The following is a 22,128-nucleotide window of genomic DNA, read 5'->3' as shown; positions in this document are numbered from 1 at the left end:
GCGCAGCGCCTCCGCCCGCCCCGCCCCACCAGCCCCACTAATCACCCGCAGAGTCAACGCACACGATCGGTTCTCTCCGTCTCGCCCAGCGCTGTCTGAGCACGCACGACGCGGCCAGCCCCGAGGGAAAGGCGGCCCGAGCCCGCGCCGTGCGTGGGAAGCAGCTTCGGCTGAAGGGATACACGCCTCGCCTCTCCGCCACCCCCCGCCTCGGACACCCCGGGGAGGCAAGGGCTTGCCCGGCCAGGCGCTGTCTTCTACCTGGCACAAGCTTCCCACCCGAGCAGTGTAACTGGAGCCTTGCCCAAGCTCATGTGCCTCAGCTACAGTCATCCTTGTCTTTGCTAAACCAGCCCAAGCGATAGGTGCTGCATTCCTGATACACCAGCATCTCTCTCCATTGGTCTCCCACACTGCGCTTCCCATCCTTTCGTCCCTGGCTCCAAGCCGGGTGCTTGCAGGTACCGCGTAGCTGTCCCTTGCCGAGCCAGCCCTCGGGACAGTCCTTAAGTGCAAGAGCAGTTAAACCCTTCAGCTCTTAAATCAGTTCCGAAGAAAGAGCAGCAGCGTCGTGCTGAAACACTTCATCCAGCACAAGCATCGTTTCAGTACAGCTCATGCTCTGTCCTCTTCAGACAGCTCTGAAAGTTACACATTTATATAAATCGCCTGCACAGTCAACTTCCACATTACATCTTGTTAAATACAGTGCCTCTTGTCCAAATCCTCTTGATACCTAACTCAGGAGATACCTAACTTTTTGTGGCACCATCTTAGGTAGACCCACATTTTATGCTGTTATCTATTCATCTGCAACCATTAGTTGTCCTTGTCACAGCACACTACTAGGGATTTCATCCTCCTTAACCTTACTAGACATGGTTTGCAGTTCCCTCGCTGCACTGCTCACCACCTTCATCAAGGCCTGGTCCTGAATGACAACATGAGCAGCAAGGACCAACATGAAAACAACATCACATTCTGCTTTCAAGAGGTGAGCTGTGCCAAGGCCAAGATAACTCCTCAAAATTGCTAGCTGTTCTATCAGCTGTTGTTCTCAAGCCGTGAATTCCCATCCAACTCATGGATGCAGCGACGTTATACCACATGAGGAGCAGCTCATGGTGTAGAAGTATCTCAGCTTCCTTCCTGCCACCACATTAATTACAGATCTCTGCCACCCAAGTATCTAGTGTCAGAGCACTGATTACCACAGTGGCAAGTCAACACAGCTCATGAAAAGCACTACAGCCTCCAGTGTGAAAAAGCCTTTTCTCATAAGTGATCTCAAACTGTAAGTTACCACACATAGCATTTATGTAGAATTACAGCCATTAACACAGAAAAACTTCAGACCATGAGGCAGACCTGCTTTCGGTGGACAACAGCATTCCTGTGGCTAATCACAGTGGTTTCGCAGGCCGAAAACAACAACTGCAGCATCTCTGGACAGAAGAAACAGCCATTTGTCAGCCTACCAAGAGAGAAGCTCCATCATCTCTGCATTCTGCAGAATGCTGACTGGGAAAGAGTGATCCCTGGTGTCATGAAGACACTTCTGTGGGTGAAAAGCTAAGGACACTACAGTGGCCACATGTTACACAGCCAGATGGTACCAGGCACTATTTTTAGGCTGCCACAATTATAAGAGGACCTAAGGCTACTCAAATGAGTTGTGCACAAGCTTTAATCACAGGCTATTTTTTTTCCACTGGAATTCCCACTCCATTCAGCATACAAGGTAGCAACTGGACAGGAATTGCATATGCAAACAAAATTGTTCTTTCCTGGTTTGTGGGTCTGACTGCTAAGTACTGCTCCAACATGCCCTTCTCTTGCTTCACACCACATCCATTTGCACATCCATTTGCAATCTCTTGCCTTTTAGTTATAAAGCAGTTAACCAGGCAAATTTAAGCTGGTACAGACACACAGCACTTCACTGCCTCCCCTGGCCCTTCTGACCACTGTTTGGTGTCACCATTAAGTAGTTGTGTGGATCTACAAAACAGTAGATTGAGGAAGTGATACTGCTAGAAACAAAGCTTCCAGTTTTGTTGGACTGGTTTGATTACTCAGGTAGTCTCTGCTCTCGGTCAATGTAAATGTGGAAGGAAAAGGAAGGAAAGGAGCGAGCACCAGGACAGTTTCTTTCAGAATCTTAATTGAAACCAGCGGTTCATGAAACTTGTGATCTTTGGGCTGGAAAACTATGATCCAATTCTTGACATGGCATCAGGCCACAAAAAGCAGCAATTTAATGGAGGCCTTTACATACACCAGTAATCAAAGTGACCTTACAGAGACTGACACCTCAGGCAAAGAGCAGATTATGAGAGTACCTTTAGCAGACAGAGAATACAAACTGCTGAGCTCAGATATTAAACCTCCAAACAAGTCCTTAAGGGATCCATATCTGAGGGCTTTTTATATAACTCCAGTAGAGAACTTTTCTGAAATGCCACTAGTTTATTAGTTACTAATCTAACTACCTGAGAAATCAGAGCTACACACTTCACCCTCACATCTGCCCAAGTATCCTGGCAAGTTCGACAATTAATCGCTCAAGATCCATCAGCCCTACTTGCTTTACCCATCTATATACATATTTATTTTTAATCTTTTTAAGGACATCAGAGCAGAAGATAGCAATGTAATGACAGAACATGACTGAAATAGCATTATGTATGTGAAGTTCTTTACTATGAGAGTGGTGGAACATTGAAACAGATTGCTCAGGGAGGTGGTGGAGGCCCCATCCCTGGAGACATTGAAGGTCAGGCTCTGAGCAACCTAATCAGTTAAAGATGTCCCTGCTTACTGCCGGGATGGTGGGCTAGGTGACCTTTAAAGGTCCCTTCCAACCCACTGCATTCTATTATTCTAAGTTTCTCTTCCATCATGACATCCTGCTCATCTTTAGTACCACAGCATTCTCCTGTTCCACACTTATATCAGGAATACTTCAGGAGTGTAAGGGTAGGACATTATGACCAGTTCACATGAGGAAAACCTCACATTACTTATTTTTAGGTATCATTTCAAGCACCCTGAAATTTCTCCCTTTTCCCCTGAGCAGCATCTACCTCTCTCTTCTGAATACAGGGGATACAAAACTTGAACTTGCAACTGCAGTCTCACATGACCACACTGAAGAAAAATGAATAAAGTAATGCACACATTTCCCCAAAAGGTTAACAATAAAGGGAGAACAAGACATACACTCTGCTTTGCAGTCCTGTGCTCCAGCCACTGGGCTACTTCAACAACTTTTCCATATATGTATTTATATAGTATCACTTTTGCAGCAACGGAGGTATCAAATTAAGGAACATTTAAAACCTAAGCCTCCATAAGGCCGAGTTAGGTCTTCCAAGAATGAATAACAGTTTGCTGTCTTGGAGTCTGCCACCTCTACTCATGCAATGTGTTACGTATCAGGTGGTTCTCACCCTCAGGGTTCACGTTTCACTTGTGCTGTATGTAAATAATGCAGAATAGTTCCCTGTATGTGAAGTACACCAAGACACAAAGCACACCTATGAACTATGTGGCTTAAAACAGCTCTTTATTGCCTGTCTTTCAGCTTTCATGCTGGTACAGCATGCTGTTGGAAGCAACTCAAATGAGTCATAGAAACAACAAAAAAAACCCCAACCCCACTAAGAAGACTGAAAAGGATTTAAATTAGTCTGCATATACAAACATGTGCATAGCTTCCTACATACTGACACTATCTGATATGCTGCAGTATCAAACAAGTGGAAACATCTACAAGAAAGGCTTCCGGCAGGGCAGGCATCTGGTAAATGTTTGAGCAAGAGATACTAGTTACATTGTTTGCCTTTTTAATGAACATCTGTTAGACTAAAATACTCCCAACATCTGCTTTCAGTGCATCCCTTAAACATCAATTCCAAGGGCTATAAAAACATCACTTTACATAAAACCTATGTCCACTCACTGGTCTCTTCACCTCAATTTTCTGTGTAACCTCAGCATCATACCCTTCCAAATAATCTCTCAGCAACTTCTTCTGATATTTCACATCTTGCTGATGCTGCAGGAGAAAGCTTATCTTTCCTATCTAGTCTCAAGTAATATGCTCTTCTGCCTGACTGAAGATGATTTCAGAACTGCCCCCTCATTCTGAGTAAGACAGAGAAATAAAAGGACTCTCCATGACACATCAGCTTCATGCTGATGCCACTCTGAAATGGGCAATGCATTAACTTAACTGTGGGTTACAGTCACAGGAATATGGTATTTTATCTTGCAGGCCCTCCAGTCAGTTGTAAATATGACCTTAAGTACTTGCAATCTTCACAACAGCATGAAAGCCACTCAGCAATGCCATCTACTTTGCAATGCACAACTGGTAGTATGATGCTGCTCAGATACCCACCACAGCACACTTAGTATTTTTGTTTGCAAACAGCTGTGTAGGTAAGTATGTGCAGGCTTGTACTTAGCTACATGACTTCAGCACATACACCAAGCTAGTGTGAGAAAGGTACTTCACCTGATACTTTCAACCATTTTCCACTTCCCCTCTCCTTTTCAAATCCCTAATTTCTCTTCCCTTTCCTGATCATGATGTGTGCATCTCTAAGGATCTCTGACTTCAAGTTTGATACTTGTTTGCCATTAGAAATTATTGAAAAGTGAGGTGGTAAGACTGTTGCACCGAAGCCTCTTTGAGTGGCTGTCTACTTCCACATTTGCTTCTCTGATCCCTGACACCAGCCTTGAAGCAGTTACCAGGGCTGGTTTCTTACATGTCCAAAAAAAAGCTTTTGTAGTCAACCTGATGCTGTGCTTATTACTTCTCATCATGGTAGACTTCTGTGCATTCTCTCTTTAATTTTATCAAAAACCCCTCCATCAACATGCAAATTCTCCTGAATGTAATCTTCTTTACAACTTAAGGTTCAGTTTTGAGGAGAAGAGATTGCAGCTATTCAATGCTACACACAAATAAAATACATGAAGGGAGGCAACGTACCTTCATTATTAAGCTTAATGAAATGACTCTCTCCAGGCTTTAATATTCATGGCACTGTTGCCACTGAACTTTGTCATGCTAACAAGCCAATTCCTCAATACAGCAAATGAAATTTTTTACATGGAAATTACTAAGAGGCACAAAAAATAGCATAATAAAGTCATGGTGAAAAATTAGGTCAAGTGTCCTCGGAGAGGGAGGGAGAAGGAGAGCATAAAATGTAAAGAGATTTCCCCAGTCTTCCTTCAGAAAGACACTCAAGGAAAAAGCACCAGTCTAGGATTTTAAGAATTACTATATCTGGATCCTCTGGGTTTTCAGTAACATGCATGCCCTAACTCCACTCATTTTGCAGAAGCAAAGCACATCAGCTTTGTTGGTTGTTGCTAGTGAGCACGGTAAGAGTCAGCCTGTCAAAACCCTCACCTCCCCCAATTCTTTAATTTTAGATGAGGCTTCAGATGTACAAACTGAAAGGCAGACAAAGGAAACCACTGGGCCAGGTTTCTCAGGACTTTGATTCTGTTTAACACAAAATTAACACACTGAAGTCTGGCAGCTTTCTCAATTTCACATTTTAGCAATGCAAGTTCTAGTCTCCTATTAGGACTGGCAGTTCCACCACAATGTTTAGAGGCTAAACACCTGCCTTTAGGGATTTATCTCCAGCTCTGCTGCACAGTGATATTTTGCCAAGTGTTTGTGCAAAGCAATGTTCAATAGTACGTGCTGGTATTTCCAGGCTTGGCCTCTACAGGAGGGGGAAAAATCTGAAAGTCTCCTGTGTGTTTCTTATCAGTAAACACACCAGAAGGTTACCACACTAAAAAGACTTACTGGCTACCAAAGACGGAGATGTTCATGTGCCTGTTTATAAGCACTAACAGACAAACAAATGCCAGCTGCATGTTGGATTCGCATTTAACAACAAATGAGAACAAACTTCCACCCATGGATGGCAAGTTTTCAGAAGACCTGGTATTTGGCCTTGAAATGTTGGAATTTAGGAAGAAATGTGTACTTCTTCCGCAAAAGTCAAGCTCCTTGCATTTAAAACTAATCATGTGCCATGCTTATTTTATATTCCATCTCATGCCAAGTATCAACTTGGGCTATAAAGTAACTGTTTCCATTAAGGACAACTTTAAACCTTCTGCATTTTCCCTAAACCACAACACAGGCACTGAAACAGACAGTATCACAGTATCACAGTATAACTTAGGTTGGAAAGGACCTTGAGGATCATCGAGTCCAACCTATCAACACAGACCCCATGACTAGACCATGGCACCAAGTGCCACGTCCAATCTCCTCTTGAACACCTCCAGGGATGGTGACTCCACCACCTCCCTGGGCAGCACATTCCACCCTTCAGCACATTCTACCCTTCAGTAGAGACTAGCCAGTGAACTTTTAACTGCAATAACAGCTACCAAAGCTTCTCTCTAATATCTGCATCTCAGAAGGGAGATACCTATCCTCACATGTCACCTGGTATATCTCTTTAGGATCCCTCCAGCTTCCAGGTCTTTTGACCCTGACTACTTATGAGGAGTTCAGAGACTGATAAAACTCAAATAAAAGCTTTAAAACTGGAAGACGAGGTTAAAAAACCTCTTCCTTCCTTCCTTCCAAAAAGTACTTTGTAGCTTGTCATAACTGTCACAATTTACACTCACAGCTTATTATTTTCTAGATGTTCATAACAGTCTGTGCTTCCACATGTTCATGACACAAGTGAAGAAGTTCTAAGAGCATGAGCAGCAGTGCTCTGGCTGCTTGACTCTGCTAGATAATGATACCTAGGAGGGTCATATTACATTCTTCTATTATTAAAATACTCAGGAGCAATCCTTCTGCCATAGTATTCAGTTACCCTTTCCTTTACTGTGGATAAAAGCTATTATTCTTGGCTTATCTGTTTAAATATGATAGTAGGCTTGTTTGAGGCAGGTAATTTTCAAGTCAGGACAAGGGCAACATGCTCTTTGTAGGGTAATACAGCCTGCTGTAATTGCTGAATTTATTTAGCACAGTTGTTGCTGGAAATCAAACCAAAAAAATAGAACTTCAGTGACAAAACAGGTTCCCTTCTTCATTTTTATTTACTTCCACAAAAAAAGATGCCCTTTATATATGATTAAAATAAATGCTGGGGTTTTTATTAACAGATCAGAAGCAAACCCATGAAACAGCAGTGCATTAAGGCAACTAGCAAGGCTAGGGTTATAATGTTTAAGTGTGAAAATTTGAGTTACATTTATTTCTAGAGACTGCAACAAGGACAAGCATAGGTTAGCTTTAAACTAACCACAGTAACTAAGCCTTCTTCCACTGCAATTTCACTTGGGTTTCTCTACTCTTAATAAAAAGGGAACTCAAGCACACGATGACAGCTAAATCCTGCCTTTCTGAAGGCTGACAACTGGAGATGAACCCAGAGGAGAACACAGGAAATGACTCATTTACACCTTCGGACTTCTACTGCAGAACATTAAAAAGCTGCACTAGACAGCTGACAGCCTAGAATGCTTTAAAGTGTGAATGAAATTTACATGCAAACGCTCACCCCACCATTAGCAGCTACAGCCATAAGTCACAATGATTCTTCCAGTGATCTACCCAAACTCAGCACAACAGAAGACAATGCTTTATTCAAAACTGTAGATCTAGCTGGCTCCTGCCAGAATCAGCAGCCAGCTTGAGCCAACCACTTCCTCTTCAAGAGGTCCTGAATGGACCATCTGAACACAGCATGGTGAAGCAAACCCTTAGAAAAGCTTGGTATATTTAGACAACTGCCACCCGTCAGCAGAGGCTGCGGATGCAGAAGTGGAACCTGTGGCAGCAGCTGGCCACACTACACAGCTTGCATCTGGAGCGCTCTGCACAAGAATTCCCACACATCAGTAGACTCTGCTGTGTGGTTTTGGGGGTTTTTTTGTTCCTGGATAAAACACACCCTTCTCAACAGAAACTTAGAACCGTCTGCCTAAAGCACAGGCTGTAGCAATTTCTTTCAGGGTTTCCTGCTGGGTGCTGTTGCTCTGCAACAACTCTTTTCCACCTAACATTTAAGCCACAAAACCAGATCTTGAGATCTAGGACTAGAGAGGGGGGAGAAAAAAAAAAGTTATGTGAAAATCCACTTGAATGATAACTGACCCAAATCAACTTACAAATGCTTTTCCCAGAGTACTGTTATAAACCTAACATTCCATCCCATACAAAAGCATCCCTATGAGCCAACCAATGTATTTAGCTGTTTCAAGAGCTCTTTTTCACTTTATCATATGTTGCAGAATTGACTCCACATCTAGTCATGATCTAGTTATTACAGGAAAACACAACTGATAAATCTTACTGATTTATTTCCTGTTAGAGCATTACTCCTGAGAGAAACCCTGTTGTGTCTCCAGCTGAACACAGCCCAGTTGGGAAACTTTGTCATTGGTACAAAAAATTAACAAGATTTTTTTCCATCTCCTCCTCTCCTCAAAACTTACAGATAAAGGAATAATTGCAGGGGGAAGGAGGGGGGTGTGAGTGGATCAAATCAAAGCAGGTTGGTAGGAGGGGGTGGGAACATGCTGCTGGCAGCTTGTATGATACAAGCTATGTTGTATTAACATAATCATCAAGGCTGAACAATCTGACTCAAAGGACTGATGGAGTGGTAAGAGCAGAACAAGCAAGGTGTACTAAAAAGCCCAGCTATCAGTTCTTAGGCTGCCACTCCACCTACTGCACACCTGCAGTCTGCTCCCGGAGCCTTGCACCATACTTGTTAAACACAGCTGCACACAAACCCCTCTAGTTTTCCATTGCATCTGAGGCGGGCAGACTGTTTTCTCCACTGGTGGACTCATGGTGGGATTCCAGTTCCCCAGCAATTCATAGAAAGAGTGATTGGCCAGTGGAATGTGCTGCCCAGGGAGGTGGTGGAGTCACCATCCCTGGAGGTGTTTAGGAAGAGACTAGATGGGGCACTTGGTGCCATGGTTTATTGATTAGATGGTGTTGGGTGATAGGTTGGACTCAATGATCTCAAAGGGTTTTTCCAACCTGGTTAATTCTAATTCATTTATTTGAATCCTCATAGGGTTCATAAACCTGACTGGCTTCTACATTAACCACTAATGCCAACAGAGAATTCAGCAAATACCTTTTGTATTTTCTTTGGATCTTTCTGGGAGTTCTCTCTGAGAGGTACTTTTCCAAACAACTTCCATCCCACATCATTTTGTTTTTCAAATCTTGCACTTTGCTTTCTGGTAAACAAATTCCTACAAAAAGAAAAAGTTTGATTATAAAATAGGGTCCATTAATTATAATAAACAGAAGGACAGACAATTTGCTAACTTGATGTATCCCAATCACACATCCCAGCTCCTCCTGTGGTTGTGTTGTCAGGCACTGTTTCCCATCCTCAAGAGGTACATCATGCAATGCAGTATTATCACCATACCAGGAAATGGACTTGGTTAAATGAGAACTTTTAGTAGATATAAAAAGTACCTTTGTAACTTTCTAGAAGAATCCCTCTTTTTAAGCCTCTGCCTAGATCACTCAGCCCCATTTTTATAGTAAGATTAAGGTGCAAAACATCTTGCTGCATAAACGTTCTGCACCCGCCTGTTACAACACACTACCGACCAAAAATCACACAGAAGTTGCAGACACAGTAGCCTTTTGCTGCATTTGATCTGCTTTCATAAAAGACCATTTTTCCTGAACAACTTTAAAAGCAGCTATCAAAACACATGAGCTCTGAAGTCCCTCTGCAATGCCTCAAATGAACCAGCTTAAACACTGCAGCAACAGTCATGAAGCTAGACATAAAGCCACCAAGAACTGGCGGTGCTTGTTTTGAATCGTAAAGCAACAGACGTGCCAGGCTTGTCTTCTCACCACATGTTCTCCCAAAACTGGACACAGGGTACAGAGCAGTGTTCCTGCTTCTGGTAGCACTCAGCTCCTCCAAGAGCACAACGGATATCCTACACCCACGGTATGTCTGGATTAGTACAGTAACAGATTTTCCTTGGTCCTGCTGTCTTAGTTCAGCAAATAGTCAAAGATGTCCAGGTTAGTCGGCTTGCTTATTTACACAGCTTGTGGTAGAGCTTATGGGGAGCTTGACTATAGGTGTTCACTCCCTCATTTAAAATATAAAAAATAAGTAATTCCACTGAGACAAAAGCATTTTTGCTACTTTAATCAGCAGGCAGCTACAGACCCTTCATGCCATGGATACTTCCAGCCTGGCATTACTGCTTTTCCTTACAGTTACTACCTTAAAGCACAGTGGGTTGACCCACCAAGTACTAATTGCTTCTTATTCGTAAAGTGTGGCAGTTTGGGAAATAAAACTAGACTGAGCTTCATGTTCTAAAGGGGCTGATTATCCAACTGCAATAAGAATAGCCTGAAGACTAAAAAGCTGGTTTTCCTGGCCACTTGGGGATCAGCTGACATGAACAGTATCATATATGCACCAACAGAGATAATATTGCTTGGAATACAGGAGAAATATTTAATCTGAGCAAAACAATTGAGTCACAGATGTCAGAATGCACTGGAGTGAATTCAAAGGTTAAGAGGGTACACTGCCATCCTTAAATCTGCATCTATTTACACAAATCATCACGTGCTTCTACACCACAAGGGTACAGTTACCTTGAAATCCAGACTAGGAACAGATTATCATATTAAAAGATAAGAACAAAGTGTTTAGGTACAGGAATCACATAAATCAGTTACACTGGTGTCAAAACCAAACAGGGACTGTACTCCCACAAATCCCTTTCAGCACTCCCCTACCCCACCTCATACAAAACCAGCATAAAGATGTAGGGGAAACAACTGTAGGGAAAGCTCTGAAGAACAACAGCATGGAAAATACAGAAATATACTGCTACATTTTCCCTCTTTCTGCTGGTTTCGAAGCAAGAAATAATTCTACAGGTAGACTTAATAGATCAAACCCAAAGATCCACTTTGTCTCTGTAACTACCATACTCCATTTCAGCGTGATGAGGCTTTCCTGTAGCTCATCCTTACAGCTGTAATGCTGCTTAGAGATTTAGAAGCTAACTAGAGCATTAATCAGCAAGTTTGATTACACTGCTACCACTACAACTGCTAATGCTGGTAAGAAAAAGACAATCACAAAAACAATTCCCAAGAAAGAGATCTCAGTTGAATTTGCTTTCTTTGTTTCACCAGCAGTTCCTTCACCATGGCAATATAAAGCATTATTCTCTGTCTTCTGTATGTAACTATCTTTTTACCAAGTTCATAACGTGTAAGAGAGCCCAAAGTGATGGATTTATAGGGTCATTTGAGACATCCACCAGGGAAATAAAATTCAAAGAGACAGATGAGATGCTTTGTTACTTTAAAGTGGAGAAATACCAAGCAGGCTCTCAAATATACCTAAGAACAAAAAGGAAAACATGTTAGGAATAACATCATTAAAACCAGTGCTGGTAAGTGGGATCTACAACACAAGGCTGCTGTAATGGGATCTACAATACATGGCTAGCTGTTACTGCAAAAGGTTTTCTTTTAGGTTGTGACTACTAGAGAAGCAAGTGCACTGAATTCCAGACTACTACAGTCTTCAGAGAATGTAAGAACTTCTAGCACCAGGGACACCTGAAAGAGCCCCCAAAGGCAGCACACCTGTGGGACACTTCTGTGCACATTCAAAACTGCTTTTGCAAGTAAAAGGCTTTCAACATGATTCATTAACACTGCAGTAAGATGAAAATTAAAGGACTAACAGGCAATTTTCTCAGTCTCTCCACATTAGAGGCTGCTAGCACAGGTAATGCAAGCAATAATCCCCCCAATCTCCTCAGAGATTTCAGGAGTGGCACTAAGCCTTTATTCTCACAGCAAAACAAGGATAAACTGGAATCATGATGTACAATAGCTCTCTGCTGAAAGTGCCTGTAAGATAAACTAAACCCAAAAAGTCATGTCACACTTGCTTACAGTTCAATTCCACAATCCTAGCTATCTGCTTTCCCTTCAGAGTGAGCATCGTAGTAAGTAATCTGTTCTACATCTTATCTAGCAGATGGCACAGCGCTTGCCCAGCTCTCTCTTCCCTGTCCACATGATTTCCACTGGACATTCTAGGCCATCAGGCACCCCTTTCACTGCACTGTGTCAGGAATTTCCATTTCACTTTAAAAATGTTAAAATATATACTGAACTGAAAGCATCAGACATGTCAATGTACAATTCCTATTCCATACAAAGCAACTTACCCTTCCCTCTTCTGCTCTGCTTTGTCTGTGCCTAAGTTCTGATGTTCCCCTGATGCCTACAATCTTTATGCACTCTGAAATCTCAAAACTCAAAGGTACAATGTTCTCAGAAGCCATAAGATGGTACAATCAGATGTAGAACCACAAACTAGCTTGGAGAAGAGGAGGCTTAGCCTGGAGAAGAGGAGGCTCAGGGGTGACCTCATTGCCCTCTACAACTACCTGAGGGGTGGTTGTGGCCGTGAAGGGGTTGGTCTCTTCTCCCAGGCAACCAGCACCAGAACAAGGGGACACAGTCTCAAGCTGTGCCAGGGGAGGTTTAGACTCGAGGTGAGAAGGAAGTTCTTCACAGAGAGAGTCATTCATCATTGGAATGTGCTGCCCAGGGAGGTGGTGGAGTCACCATCCCTGGAGGTGTTCAAGAGGGGATTGGACGTGGCACTTGGTGCCGTGGTCTAGTCATGGGGTCTGTGTTGATAGGTTGGACTCGATGATCCTCGAGGTCCTTTCCAACCTAAGTTATACTGTGATACTGTGAAACTACAGCCTGTTCTTGCTTTGTTAAACCCTGGTGTGACTCAAGCTCCAACAAACCCCAGGACAGTTAGGCTGGCACAGAAGAAGAGATGCTGCTCCCTTTGCACCTCACTTCAGAAAACCTGAAGGGAGAAAAAAATTACTATGGGATGTTCTCTGGTCCAGTTTCTGCAGAACTTTGCAATAAAAGCCTGCAGTGGGCAGTAGTGTCCTCCCTACTCTAGTCATGAGGTCTGTGGTGACAGGTTGGACTCGACGGTCTTTGAGGTCTCTTCCAACCTTAGTGATAGTGAATACTGAAATGTGGACAGCACCACAGGGTCCTGATAAAGCAGCTACTTGCAACTTTTGGACTGCAAGTGGACCCTTAAAATACAAAACTCCCTTAGAAGGAAGCAATGATTTCTCATATATAGATAAGTGCAAGTAATTTACAGAAGCAGGTTTAGTTTTTCTGCTGCCACAGCACAAAAAGGAATTCCTTTCCTCCATCCTTACACAAGTCCCTGGGATTAAAAAAAGCAAAACAAAAGTACTAAGAAGCCTCACTTCTCAGCAAACATAATTCACCCAAAAAAAAATTCCACTCTAAAGGTAACTAAAGGAGATCTTACCCGATGGAAAAATACAGGTTAACAAGGAGCACAAATTCCACTGTGCCTCTTTGACAAAACCAAACCAACAGAATAAAACAAAACAACAAATCCAAACAAACAGATCTTCAATTCAAAGATGAGCTCAGAAATCCTAGGGTAAAAGATCTCCACATTTAATTACAAGTGTTTTAAGACACACAAACTAATTTGAGTTCTTGAATGTAAAAAGGATTGACATGCCTGGAAAGAAAAGGTCACATGCTGATCATTATCTCGGTCTCATTGTCCTCTTCACAGCCATTAGAGCACATCCTGCTGATTTACAACAGGGATATTAACAGGAATATCCCACATGATACAGCTTGTCTGCAGTATCATTAGAGTGGAGTCATTAAAATGTCATGGGTTACATTTGCATTCCTAGTGAAGGTGTGAACACTTTGACATGTCTGCAGTGGCTCGTTTTAGGAAAGCCAAACACAGAAGTTAAACTGAGATCACTGATCTCAGATATAAAAATTACCTTTACACAGTTCCCTGAAACAGTGTTTGGCACCACACAGCTGTTTAACTTTGTTATTTTAATTGAGCTGCAGAGAGGAATTACCTGCCTCAAGAGAATTCAATTCTACCTCCAGAGTTAATGTTTACATATGAATAGCATCCTGTGACAACAGGGAAGAGAGACCACAGTCTTCTGCTTGAGCATACACACGCTGCAGCACTGCTGCCCAGCTGCACTTTCTGCAGGGAACAGAGGAAGTCCACACCAACAGATAACTCAGCAGTGTCAGGAGCACCTTAGTTTTTAATAAAACTTTAAACCTACTTCATTTTGGTTCTATGAGCAGTGCATTAGAACCACATCAATAACAAGTAACCAAGCCAAACCCACCCATACAGCATCTATTAAAGCTCTGTCAAGCTTATGCTTTTAAACAAAGTCCTACATCACCACTGGAGCAGAAAGTTTATCTAGTTCAGTCCAATTCTCTTTCTAACAAGACAGGAAGCCACACAACTGCCAGCAATTACTGTGGTGTGATAAGCTCTTATCACTGCTTCCCAACCCCTCAACTATCCACTTTTTCCACATTTTAGCTGTGGTTTGTCCCAAGCAAGGTCAGCCATTTATGTCAAGGCACCTCCCCACCAGTCCCCCCCAGTTCAGGACACAAACCCATCCACTAAAAGGAGTGGAGATAGTGGTGCCATGGGTTCTGTTGCAAATATATTGCAGATCTTAAAGTCAGATGTAAATCTCCTTCCTGAAAAAGTCTCACAGTCTTCTCTAGCCAGGCAGGCTCAATACTGTGCCCCTTGAGATGCCTCTCAAGTTTGGTACCACTGGAGTCAAGGACTTATTTCTCTGGCACCTGTCACTCAAACGACAGGCAAAAAGGATGGGTTCCACACAGCAAGTGTCAGAGGGTGGAATCGAGTGAGGTGGACACAAATACAACCACTGATGCCTGCTGGTGCACACACACACCCCCCTGCACCTGGCCTTTCAGACAAGACAACTTTTTTTCCCCCACCACTCCCAAGACATACCAGCTGCCTGGAATACAAAGGTAGAGGAGCTTAGAACTTGGGAGGTTTCATTATTAGAGTCTTCAGGTTCCTCAGCAACACAGAATGATAGTTGTGAGCAAAAGAAAAGGGAGATGGCTGGTGCTGCTCTGTGGTAGACTACAGTGATCTAGCACAGAGATTCCACTTGCAAATGAATGGGTTCCTTACTCTTAGAAAAGGCAATTACTGTAAAGAAATATGCCTGAGAATTAACTACAAACAAGACTCAGCTCACACAGGAATCGATGCAATATTTCATCTGCATTAACCCAAACTAATTTGCAACTGCAAGTAAATTTTTGCCACAAGTGTTAAAAACACATGTACCATTTTCAGCTCTCAAGATGCATGCCCACATCCACATTTTAATTAGTCTTTCCAGAAAAATTATTTTCAGGAGACAAAACAATTGGAAGAGTCTTGCTGAACTGCCAGCTGGAAGGCAGATGAAAAATAAGGACAGTAGTGAAAATTCCAGAGCTGCAGATTAACAGTAAGTAGGGAATCATAGAATCAATAAGGTTGGAAAAGACCTCAAAGATCATCAAGTTCAACCTGTCACCCAAGACCTCATGACTGCTAAACCATGGCACCAAGTGCCACATCCAATCCAGGAAACATTTGAACTCTGTTATGGAATTTAAGGTAAAAGTATAACAACATTGTTTTCTCATCCTTCAATGATCTTTTGTATTCTGTACTCCAGTACTCCAGTGATTGCCCACTGGAATGGGCTGCCCAGGGAGGTGGAGGAAGTGCCATCACTGGAGGTGTTCAGAAGGAGACTTGACAGGGTGCTTGGTTGCATGGGTTAGTTGATTAGGTGGTGTTGGATGATAGGTTGGACGCGATGATCTTGAAGGTCTCTTCCAACCTGGTTTATTCTATTCTATTCTACTAACTATAACCTTCACAACTTAACCTCAAAAACCAGAAGATTGACCCTCATCCATAGATTTTCCAAACTGGGGCTCTGGCCACTTAATTTCCAGAGGCACAGAAAATAAATCCTGAAAGACCAGCAACATATTCTGTCACAGGATTTTTGATTACTTGATTAGTGGAGGAACAGGACTGACACATAAATTATGAATACTAGGGAAGTGATGGACTTGAGAAGAAGCTCTTGTCAGAATACCTACCAAAAAAACTAGGGCAGTACAGTGAGTTGTCCTCTCATTAAAAGCAACAAACAGCATTATGTCCTGTTCATCAACAGGTGACTTACCTCTGCTATTGATGGACCTAATCACTAAGTTCTGAACACTGAATTAGTATGACCAGTCACCTCAAAACATATGTGTGACACAAACACATACAACTGACATGATTTCAGACTTAATGCTGAAACCAAAAGCTATTATTTTGAAACTTAAGTCCTTTTTCTTACCATACTACAAGTAAAGCTGCAGACTGGACTAGGCTCTTGCTTCTATGTATGATACAGAGCTTCAGCAGCTGTCTCAGGAATGCAGAGATTCTCTGGAAACATCAAATTTAATATTCTTAAAGCTTTTACTTCACATGTAGTCCCTTTTCCCTGCAGAGGTTTCCTGAGATTCTGCTACTTACAGCGTCTGGATCAAAAACTTGTAGAAGTACCCTGAAAAGAAAGATCCAGATTCCTAGAAACCTAGACAATAAGAACAGCAGTGAACTCAGTAAAGACTTTGGATTCTTGCAGTCCATTCGAAAGGAAGGGAACTGCATGGCTCATTATTTAACTCAACATAGTCTTTTATGTAGTTACTCTGCATCCTCAGTCACCAAACTGATCAATGAAAAGCACAGCTTCTACAGTAAGACCACAACAGTCCTGACTCAGCAAGCTTGTTTAAGACCTGAGCATTTCAAGACTGTGTTTCAGCAGTGAAGTCCAAAGGTAAAATTCATTAACCTATGCTACTCTGGGTCGCTAGGGCAAAGGGACAGACAAGACAGACTCATTAGTCTCCCAGACAATTATTTGCTCACATTATTTCTGAAATCGAGTTCCTGCATATGTTCAAAGGAAATTTTTCAAACTCCTGCTGTATATGAAACACCTCTGGCCTTTTAGAGCTGATACAAGGACACATGTCACTTGAAAACAACCAACATGTCAGATCTGTCAGCAGTGAAAGCTGCTTTCAGAAGCAAAAACCCATTTTCACGTGCTAACCTGGAGCCTAAAGAGAGCTCTAGCACTGTGCCCGCAATGCCTTAAGCTCTTCAGCTCTGTGGAGAGGAAAGCTAGGTGTAAGCAAGCAGGAAAGCAGTCTCTTTTCACTTTGGATCTTCCTGCCACACCCAGTGAGGCATGCAGCAGCCTGAGGAAAGAACCAGCCAGAGAACAGTCCAGGACCTTTCTTCACTGTGCTGCACAAGAAGACAGGGCAAGACCGAGAACCACAATTTCTGCAACACTGGCAAAACCACTAGAGACTACACTGAAACAGAATTTACACAGATGGCTTTACTTTGTGGGATGAGCAAAGTTGAGCAGCAGTTAAACATCCTACTTTGAGCAGGGTTTAAATGCGCCTGTTCTGCTGTGCTTCCTCCAAGCTGAAGGACAGCATTTGTTTGAGTTAGCAGTTGTGCTACCGGAATGAGTAACACAAGTTCATGCTTTGAAGTGCTGGGAAGCCTCCTGCTTCAAAATTAAGTCTGGTTCCATGGCAACAAACAGAGATCCACAAAAGCTTCAGCACGTCAAACACAACTGATGACTGGAGTTATGCTGCACAGAACTAACTTTAAACCTAAGAATAAAAATCCCTGAAGGCTTCAGCCAGTTTAGCAGCTCTAAAGAAACAGCTTCTCTTAAGCTTTGCAATTAAGACAGCTTTCTACAGAACAGTATTTGCCAGTTCTGTTTTATCAGCCTGCTCTTATCAGCCTATTCATCTCATGCAAAAACAAAAAGAAAAGTGACTTACATGGAGTAACCACATGCTCAAAATGGTTTAGACACGGTCAATTCTGCTTGGTGTCTAAACTTAATTTCTACAAACATTTCTTCAAAATGTATCACACTTCAGCTATTAGATCCTAAAAATAAGAGATGCTATGAAGGCCTTAAATAAAACCAGAAAGTTCCAACTCCTAACAAAGAACCCAATCCCCCAAAAGTAGACTAGTCCTCACTCACAGCTTTCTCTGGGCATCTACATTTGGAGCATCTTATTGTTCAGACAGGGGCCACGCTGAGAAGAGGTCATGCAACTGCTTTGAATGGCAAATGCTTTCATCTCAACAACGGAATGTTGGATGTGCTCATTCCTTATGAAAGTGACAGGGAAAAGAGGTACTAACAAAACCTTAACTGATATCTGGAAAAATCATAGTAGCCATGCAAAGTGTTTGGCAAGCATCTGCGTTTTAAGTTTCATACACTTAGAGTGACCAATAAAACAATCCATCACTACTAGGCCACTTACAAATCCTTAGTGTCAAAGCCCTTCAACACAGGTATGGATCTTACCTATATTTGCCTGTTTGTGTGACATGAGATTAACTGCCTTAGCCAAATTCACAGAGGTGTCATTGGAGAAGCCAGTGAAGTTCCATCCCCTTGCCATGGCTGGGGACACCTACTACTAGACCAGGCTGCTCAAGGTCCCACCCAGCCTGGTTTTGAACACTTCCAGGGTCGGAGCCTCCACAACTTCTATGGGCAACCTTTTCCAGTGCCTCACCACTCTTCTTTCAAAGCAAAATATCACAAAAGACTTTTCTTGTATGAGCCTACATTAGCTATTTAAATACATTTCATGGAGACATTACCTGGAAAAGAAGTTCGTGAAAGGTCCCAGTATTTTTCGTTTACTGTCCACATCTGTTTCTTGACAACACTCCTGTTGGGTCTGATCATTGGTCTCTTTAGTGGAATTCAGGGTGACATCTGAGAAGTGTGCCTCGTCAGTCTCGAGATTCACAATGGCACTGGAACTGCTTGTGACCACAAAGTCCAAAATGTCTTCGTTGCTAACTGATAGAGTTGTTGACAGTTCTGTGCTAAGACTGGAAACACTACAGACAGAGATATCATCACTTCGATTCAGAGTTTTTGAAGTTGGACTATAAAGCTTGACAGTGTCATACCCAGTTCTTGGGAAAGTAGAGGATTTTCTCACGGCATGGTCCTGCTCGGAAGTCAGGGGAAGCGGAGGCACGTAAGACGGCAGCGTGCTCGCACTCTGAAAAACCCTGTCAGGAACAATTTCAGACTCTGACTGCTTTCTCTTCACATTTAACACAGTGCAGTGAACAGGCTCTGGATTTCCTATTTCTAGAGTTGGAATACCAGAATCCACTGATTTAAGGCTATGACAATCTTCTACAGCACTGGGCGGGTGGCCAGGCCTGTATTCAGGCAATGAGACAGAGCCCGGTGTCCCAGAGTTCAGGCTTTGAAGGCCGTGGATACCGCTGCCCACTCTTGTGTCCAGAATTCCCATGAAGCTCAACCCGTTTAAGGAGCTGGATAAATTCACATCAGTTGTCTTGGTCCAACTGGTAACTGGTTAAAGAGAAAAAAAGAGAATACCACAAGATTATGAGTTTTTGTGGGAAGGCTGTGGTTTGTTCTTGGCTGTCAGTTGGTTTTGTTTGTTGGGTTTTGCTTAAATACACTCAATCCTGTCATAAGTTAGGTTTTTAATTAAAAGTTATTTATCTTGCACATGATTACTATCCCTTCCCTCTGCTTGCACAAGCAGGACAATGGCAACTTAAAATTAGGCTTCTAGAAAATGTCAAGCGTGAAAAGCTTTCCATCAGCAGTTTGCGCGCCAGTGTTTGCTCCGTATACATCTCCTGAGAATGAAATTACATGCTATAAAACCAGCACTGCTTTAGTGTTTCATCTCAATATTAAGACAAATATTTGAAATTTATCTTTATGCAGATACAAATTCATCTTTACTGATGTTAGGGGGGGCTACAAAACTTGTCTCCCTACGTTCAGACCAAAATTCTGAAGCATTCATTTCAGTAGAGTTTCTCAGCATTCCTCTGGATACCATAAAACCAGTACTAAATTTGTCACTGGAACAGAATGGATAATATATCAATTTTGCATTAAGCAAGAGATGCAAAACTCTGAATAGCTATAAAGCTCTCCATGCAGTCAACATTTTGACAATACATACGATGCTCTTCCTCAGTGCACATGCTGTGAAACTGACACTTGCAAATATACTGCATTTGCTGCTATCCTTCATACCTGCCACATACATTCACAGTCTCCCCAGGGGCTGCCAGCAGGTTAGTTACTCCAGTCAGTGCACTACTTCCAGCCTAAAGCTGAGCAAACTTCAAAGACAGAGCAGTCAAATATGGGCTGCAGGTTACACGAACTTTTCTCCTGGGCAACTGCACCCTTTCATATGCCTGGAACACCATTAGCACTGCTGCCCTGCCTCCCGGAACTGCTGCTGGCCCTTTGAAACACTACATGGTTATTATTGTGACCTTCCATGCATCATCTCCTTCCACAAGATTAGTTAAATTACCTTCAACTGTGCTGAAGTTTGCAATGTAATCACTCTGCAGCAGTTGGCAGCACAAATATGCACATATTGCTTCAGTTTCTTCTCTCTGAAACACTCTGGACTAAGTGTGAAGGAGTGAAGAATACTGCTCCCATCTTGCTAACAGCTTGCTTCAAGAGAGATTTTTCTCCAATTCTTGAAGCCTGATCTCCTGCTTATGGTCTCCTATTCTCTCTCAAGTGTAGCACTTAAAGATGTCAGTTGCTCTCTACCAGGTCCTCCCCACATTCTACTTTTAAAAACCAAACAAACGACACCCCCACTCCCCCTCCAAAACAAAACAAAAAACCAAAATACAACACACACAAAACCAACCCACCAAACAAAAAACCAACCAACCAAAACCCCCCACAAAGCCACAAAAGCAATCCCAACCCCCAAACACTTCATTTGGATAAACTAGCTCCTCACAGTAGCTCCAAACCACTGCCTAAACGGCACCTAAGCCCTGCCAAACACCAAGGTTTGTACATACTGCCCATACTTCAATCAAATCCATCAATACATTTTGCTGCTGTGATACTGACAGGCAGTAAGTGATAGAAAACACAGTTCAAACATATTCCACTCATCCAAACAGTAACGATTTTTCTTCCTCAGGCTTCCAGCCACATGAAAAGTTTGACACCAAATGTATTCTCTAAGCTATATGAACTCTTTACCTTGCTACAGAAATGCTATTCACTAGGTGATCTGACAGTCCAGTTCAATCCATGCCTAAGTGCAGGGAAAAGCCAAGTAGAAGCAACCCTGGCTATTTATAACCTTCTGCTTTCAGGACTTTCAAACCAATGAACCAACTGCCCAATCCTTCAAACAAACAAGGTTTCAAAGGTGCTGTTTTAACTAAAAAGCTCGTGAAGATGCATATTTTCTTATACTTCCTATAACAACTTTTCCTTCTTTGTACTAGCATGGATTGCAAAGTTTACATCCCCTGCAACTTAAGCCAGTGATATTGAGACTGCCAGCATCTCAGCTGAATACCTCTTTATTCACTAAATTAAAATTGTAAGGGCTAGCAAAAAAAACCTCCAAACAGAATCAAAACAGCAACAAAAAGAAATCCCCCAAACTGAACAGCAATCCTGGAATACAGGCAACAAGCTGTTCTACTTCATGAAGTCAACTGTGATAGTCTAAGTGCAATGTAACAGGGAGCATTAGATATAATTATTGTTGCATATGCCTGGATCTCCTGCTCTCAGACTTTCTTTGCTTGGATTCATATGTTAGAAAACTAACCTAAGATGAGGTGCTTTCTCTTCCCCATGCTCACCTAGCCCTTCTTCTAACCCAGCACCCTGCGCTGGGTTAGGAACTGGCTGGAGGGCCATGGCCAGAGAGTGGTGGTGAATGGCACCACATCCAGCTGGAGGCAAAGCACTCGTGGTGCCCCCCATCCTGTTCAGTATCTTTACTGATGATCTGGATGAGGGGACTGAGTCAGTCATCAGTAAATTTGCAGATGACACCAAGTTGGGAGCAGGTGTAGAAGGGCCCTGTGGAGGGACCTTGACAGGCTAGACAGATGTGCAGAGTCCAACATGACGACATTCAATAAGTCCAAGTGCCGGGTGTTGCACTTTGGCCACAAC

The 22,128-nt window shown here is 42.6% G+C and overlaps 1 protein-coding gene across 1 annotated transcript in view; it reads right to left on the bottom strand.

Annotated features, from left to right (window-relative positions):
- The window catches only part of TBC1D14 (TBC1 domain family member 14), a 63,414-nt gene that overhangs the window by 36,942 nt on the left and 4,344 nt on the right, over nt 1-22,128 (bottom strand). Inside the window, exons 2-3 of the mRNA XM_068149534.1 lie at nt 18,762-19,497; nt 9,171-9,291 (exon numbers count right to left, since the gene is read on the bottom strand). Coding sequence (XP_068005635.1) covers nt 9,171-9,291; nt 18,762-19,497 — 857 coding nt within the window. The remainder of the gene's footprint in view (nt 1-9,170; nt 9,292-18,761; nt 19,498-22,128) is intronic.

This window comes from Melanerpes formicivorus, unplaced genomic scaffold (genome assembly GCF_026170545.1).
Source record: "Melanerpes formicivorus ecotype bairdi unplaced genomic scaffold, bMelFor1.0.p_v2 SCAF_18, whole genome shotgun sequence".
Classification (NCBI taxonomy): Eukaryota; Metazoa; Chordata; class Aves; order Piciformes; family Picidae; genus Melanerpes; species Melanerpes formicivorus.
Note: the sequence above shows the minus strand (reverse complement) of the source record. Positions and strands in the feature narration are given on the sequence as shown.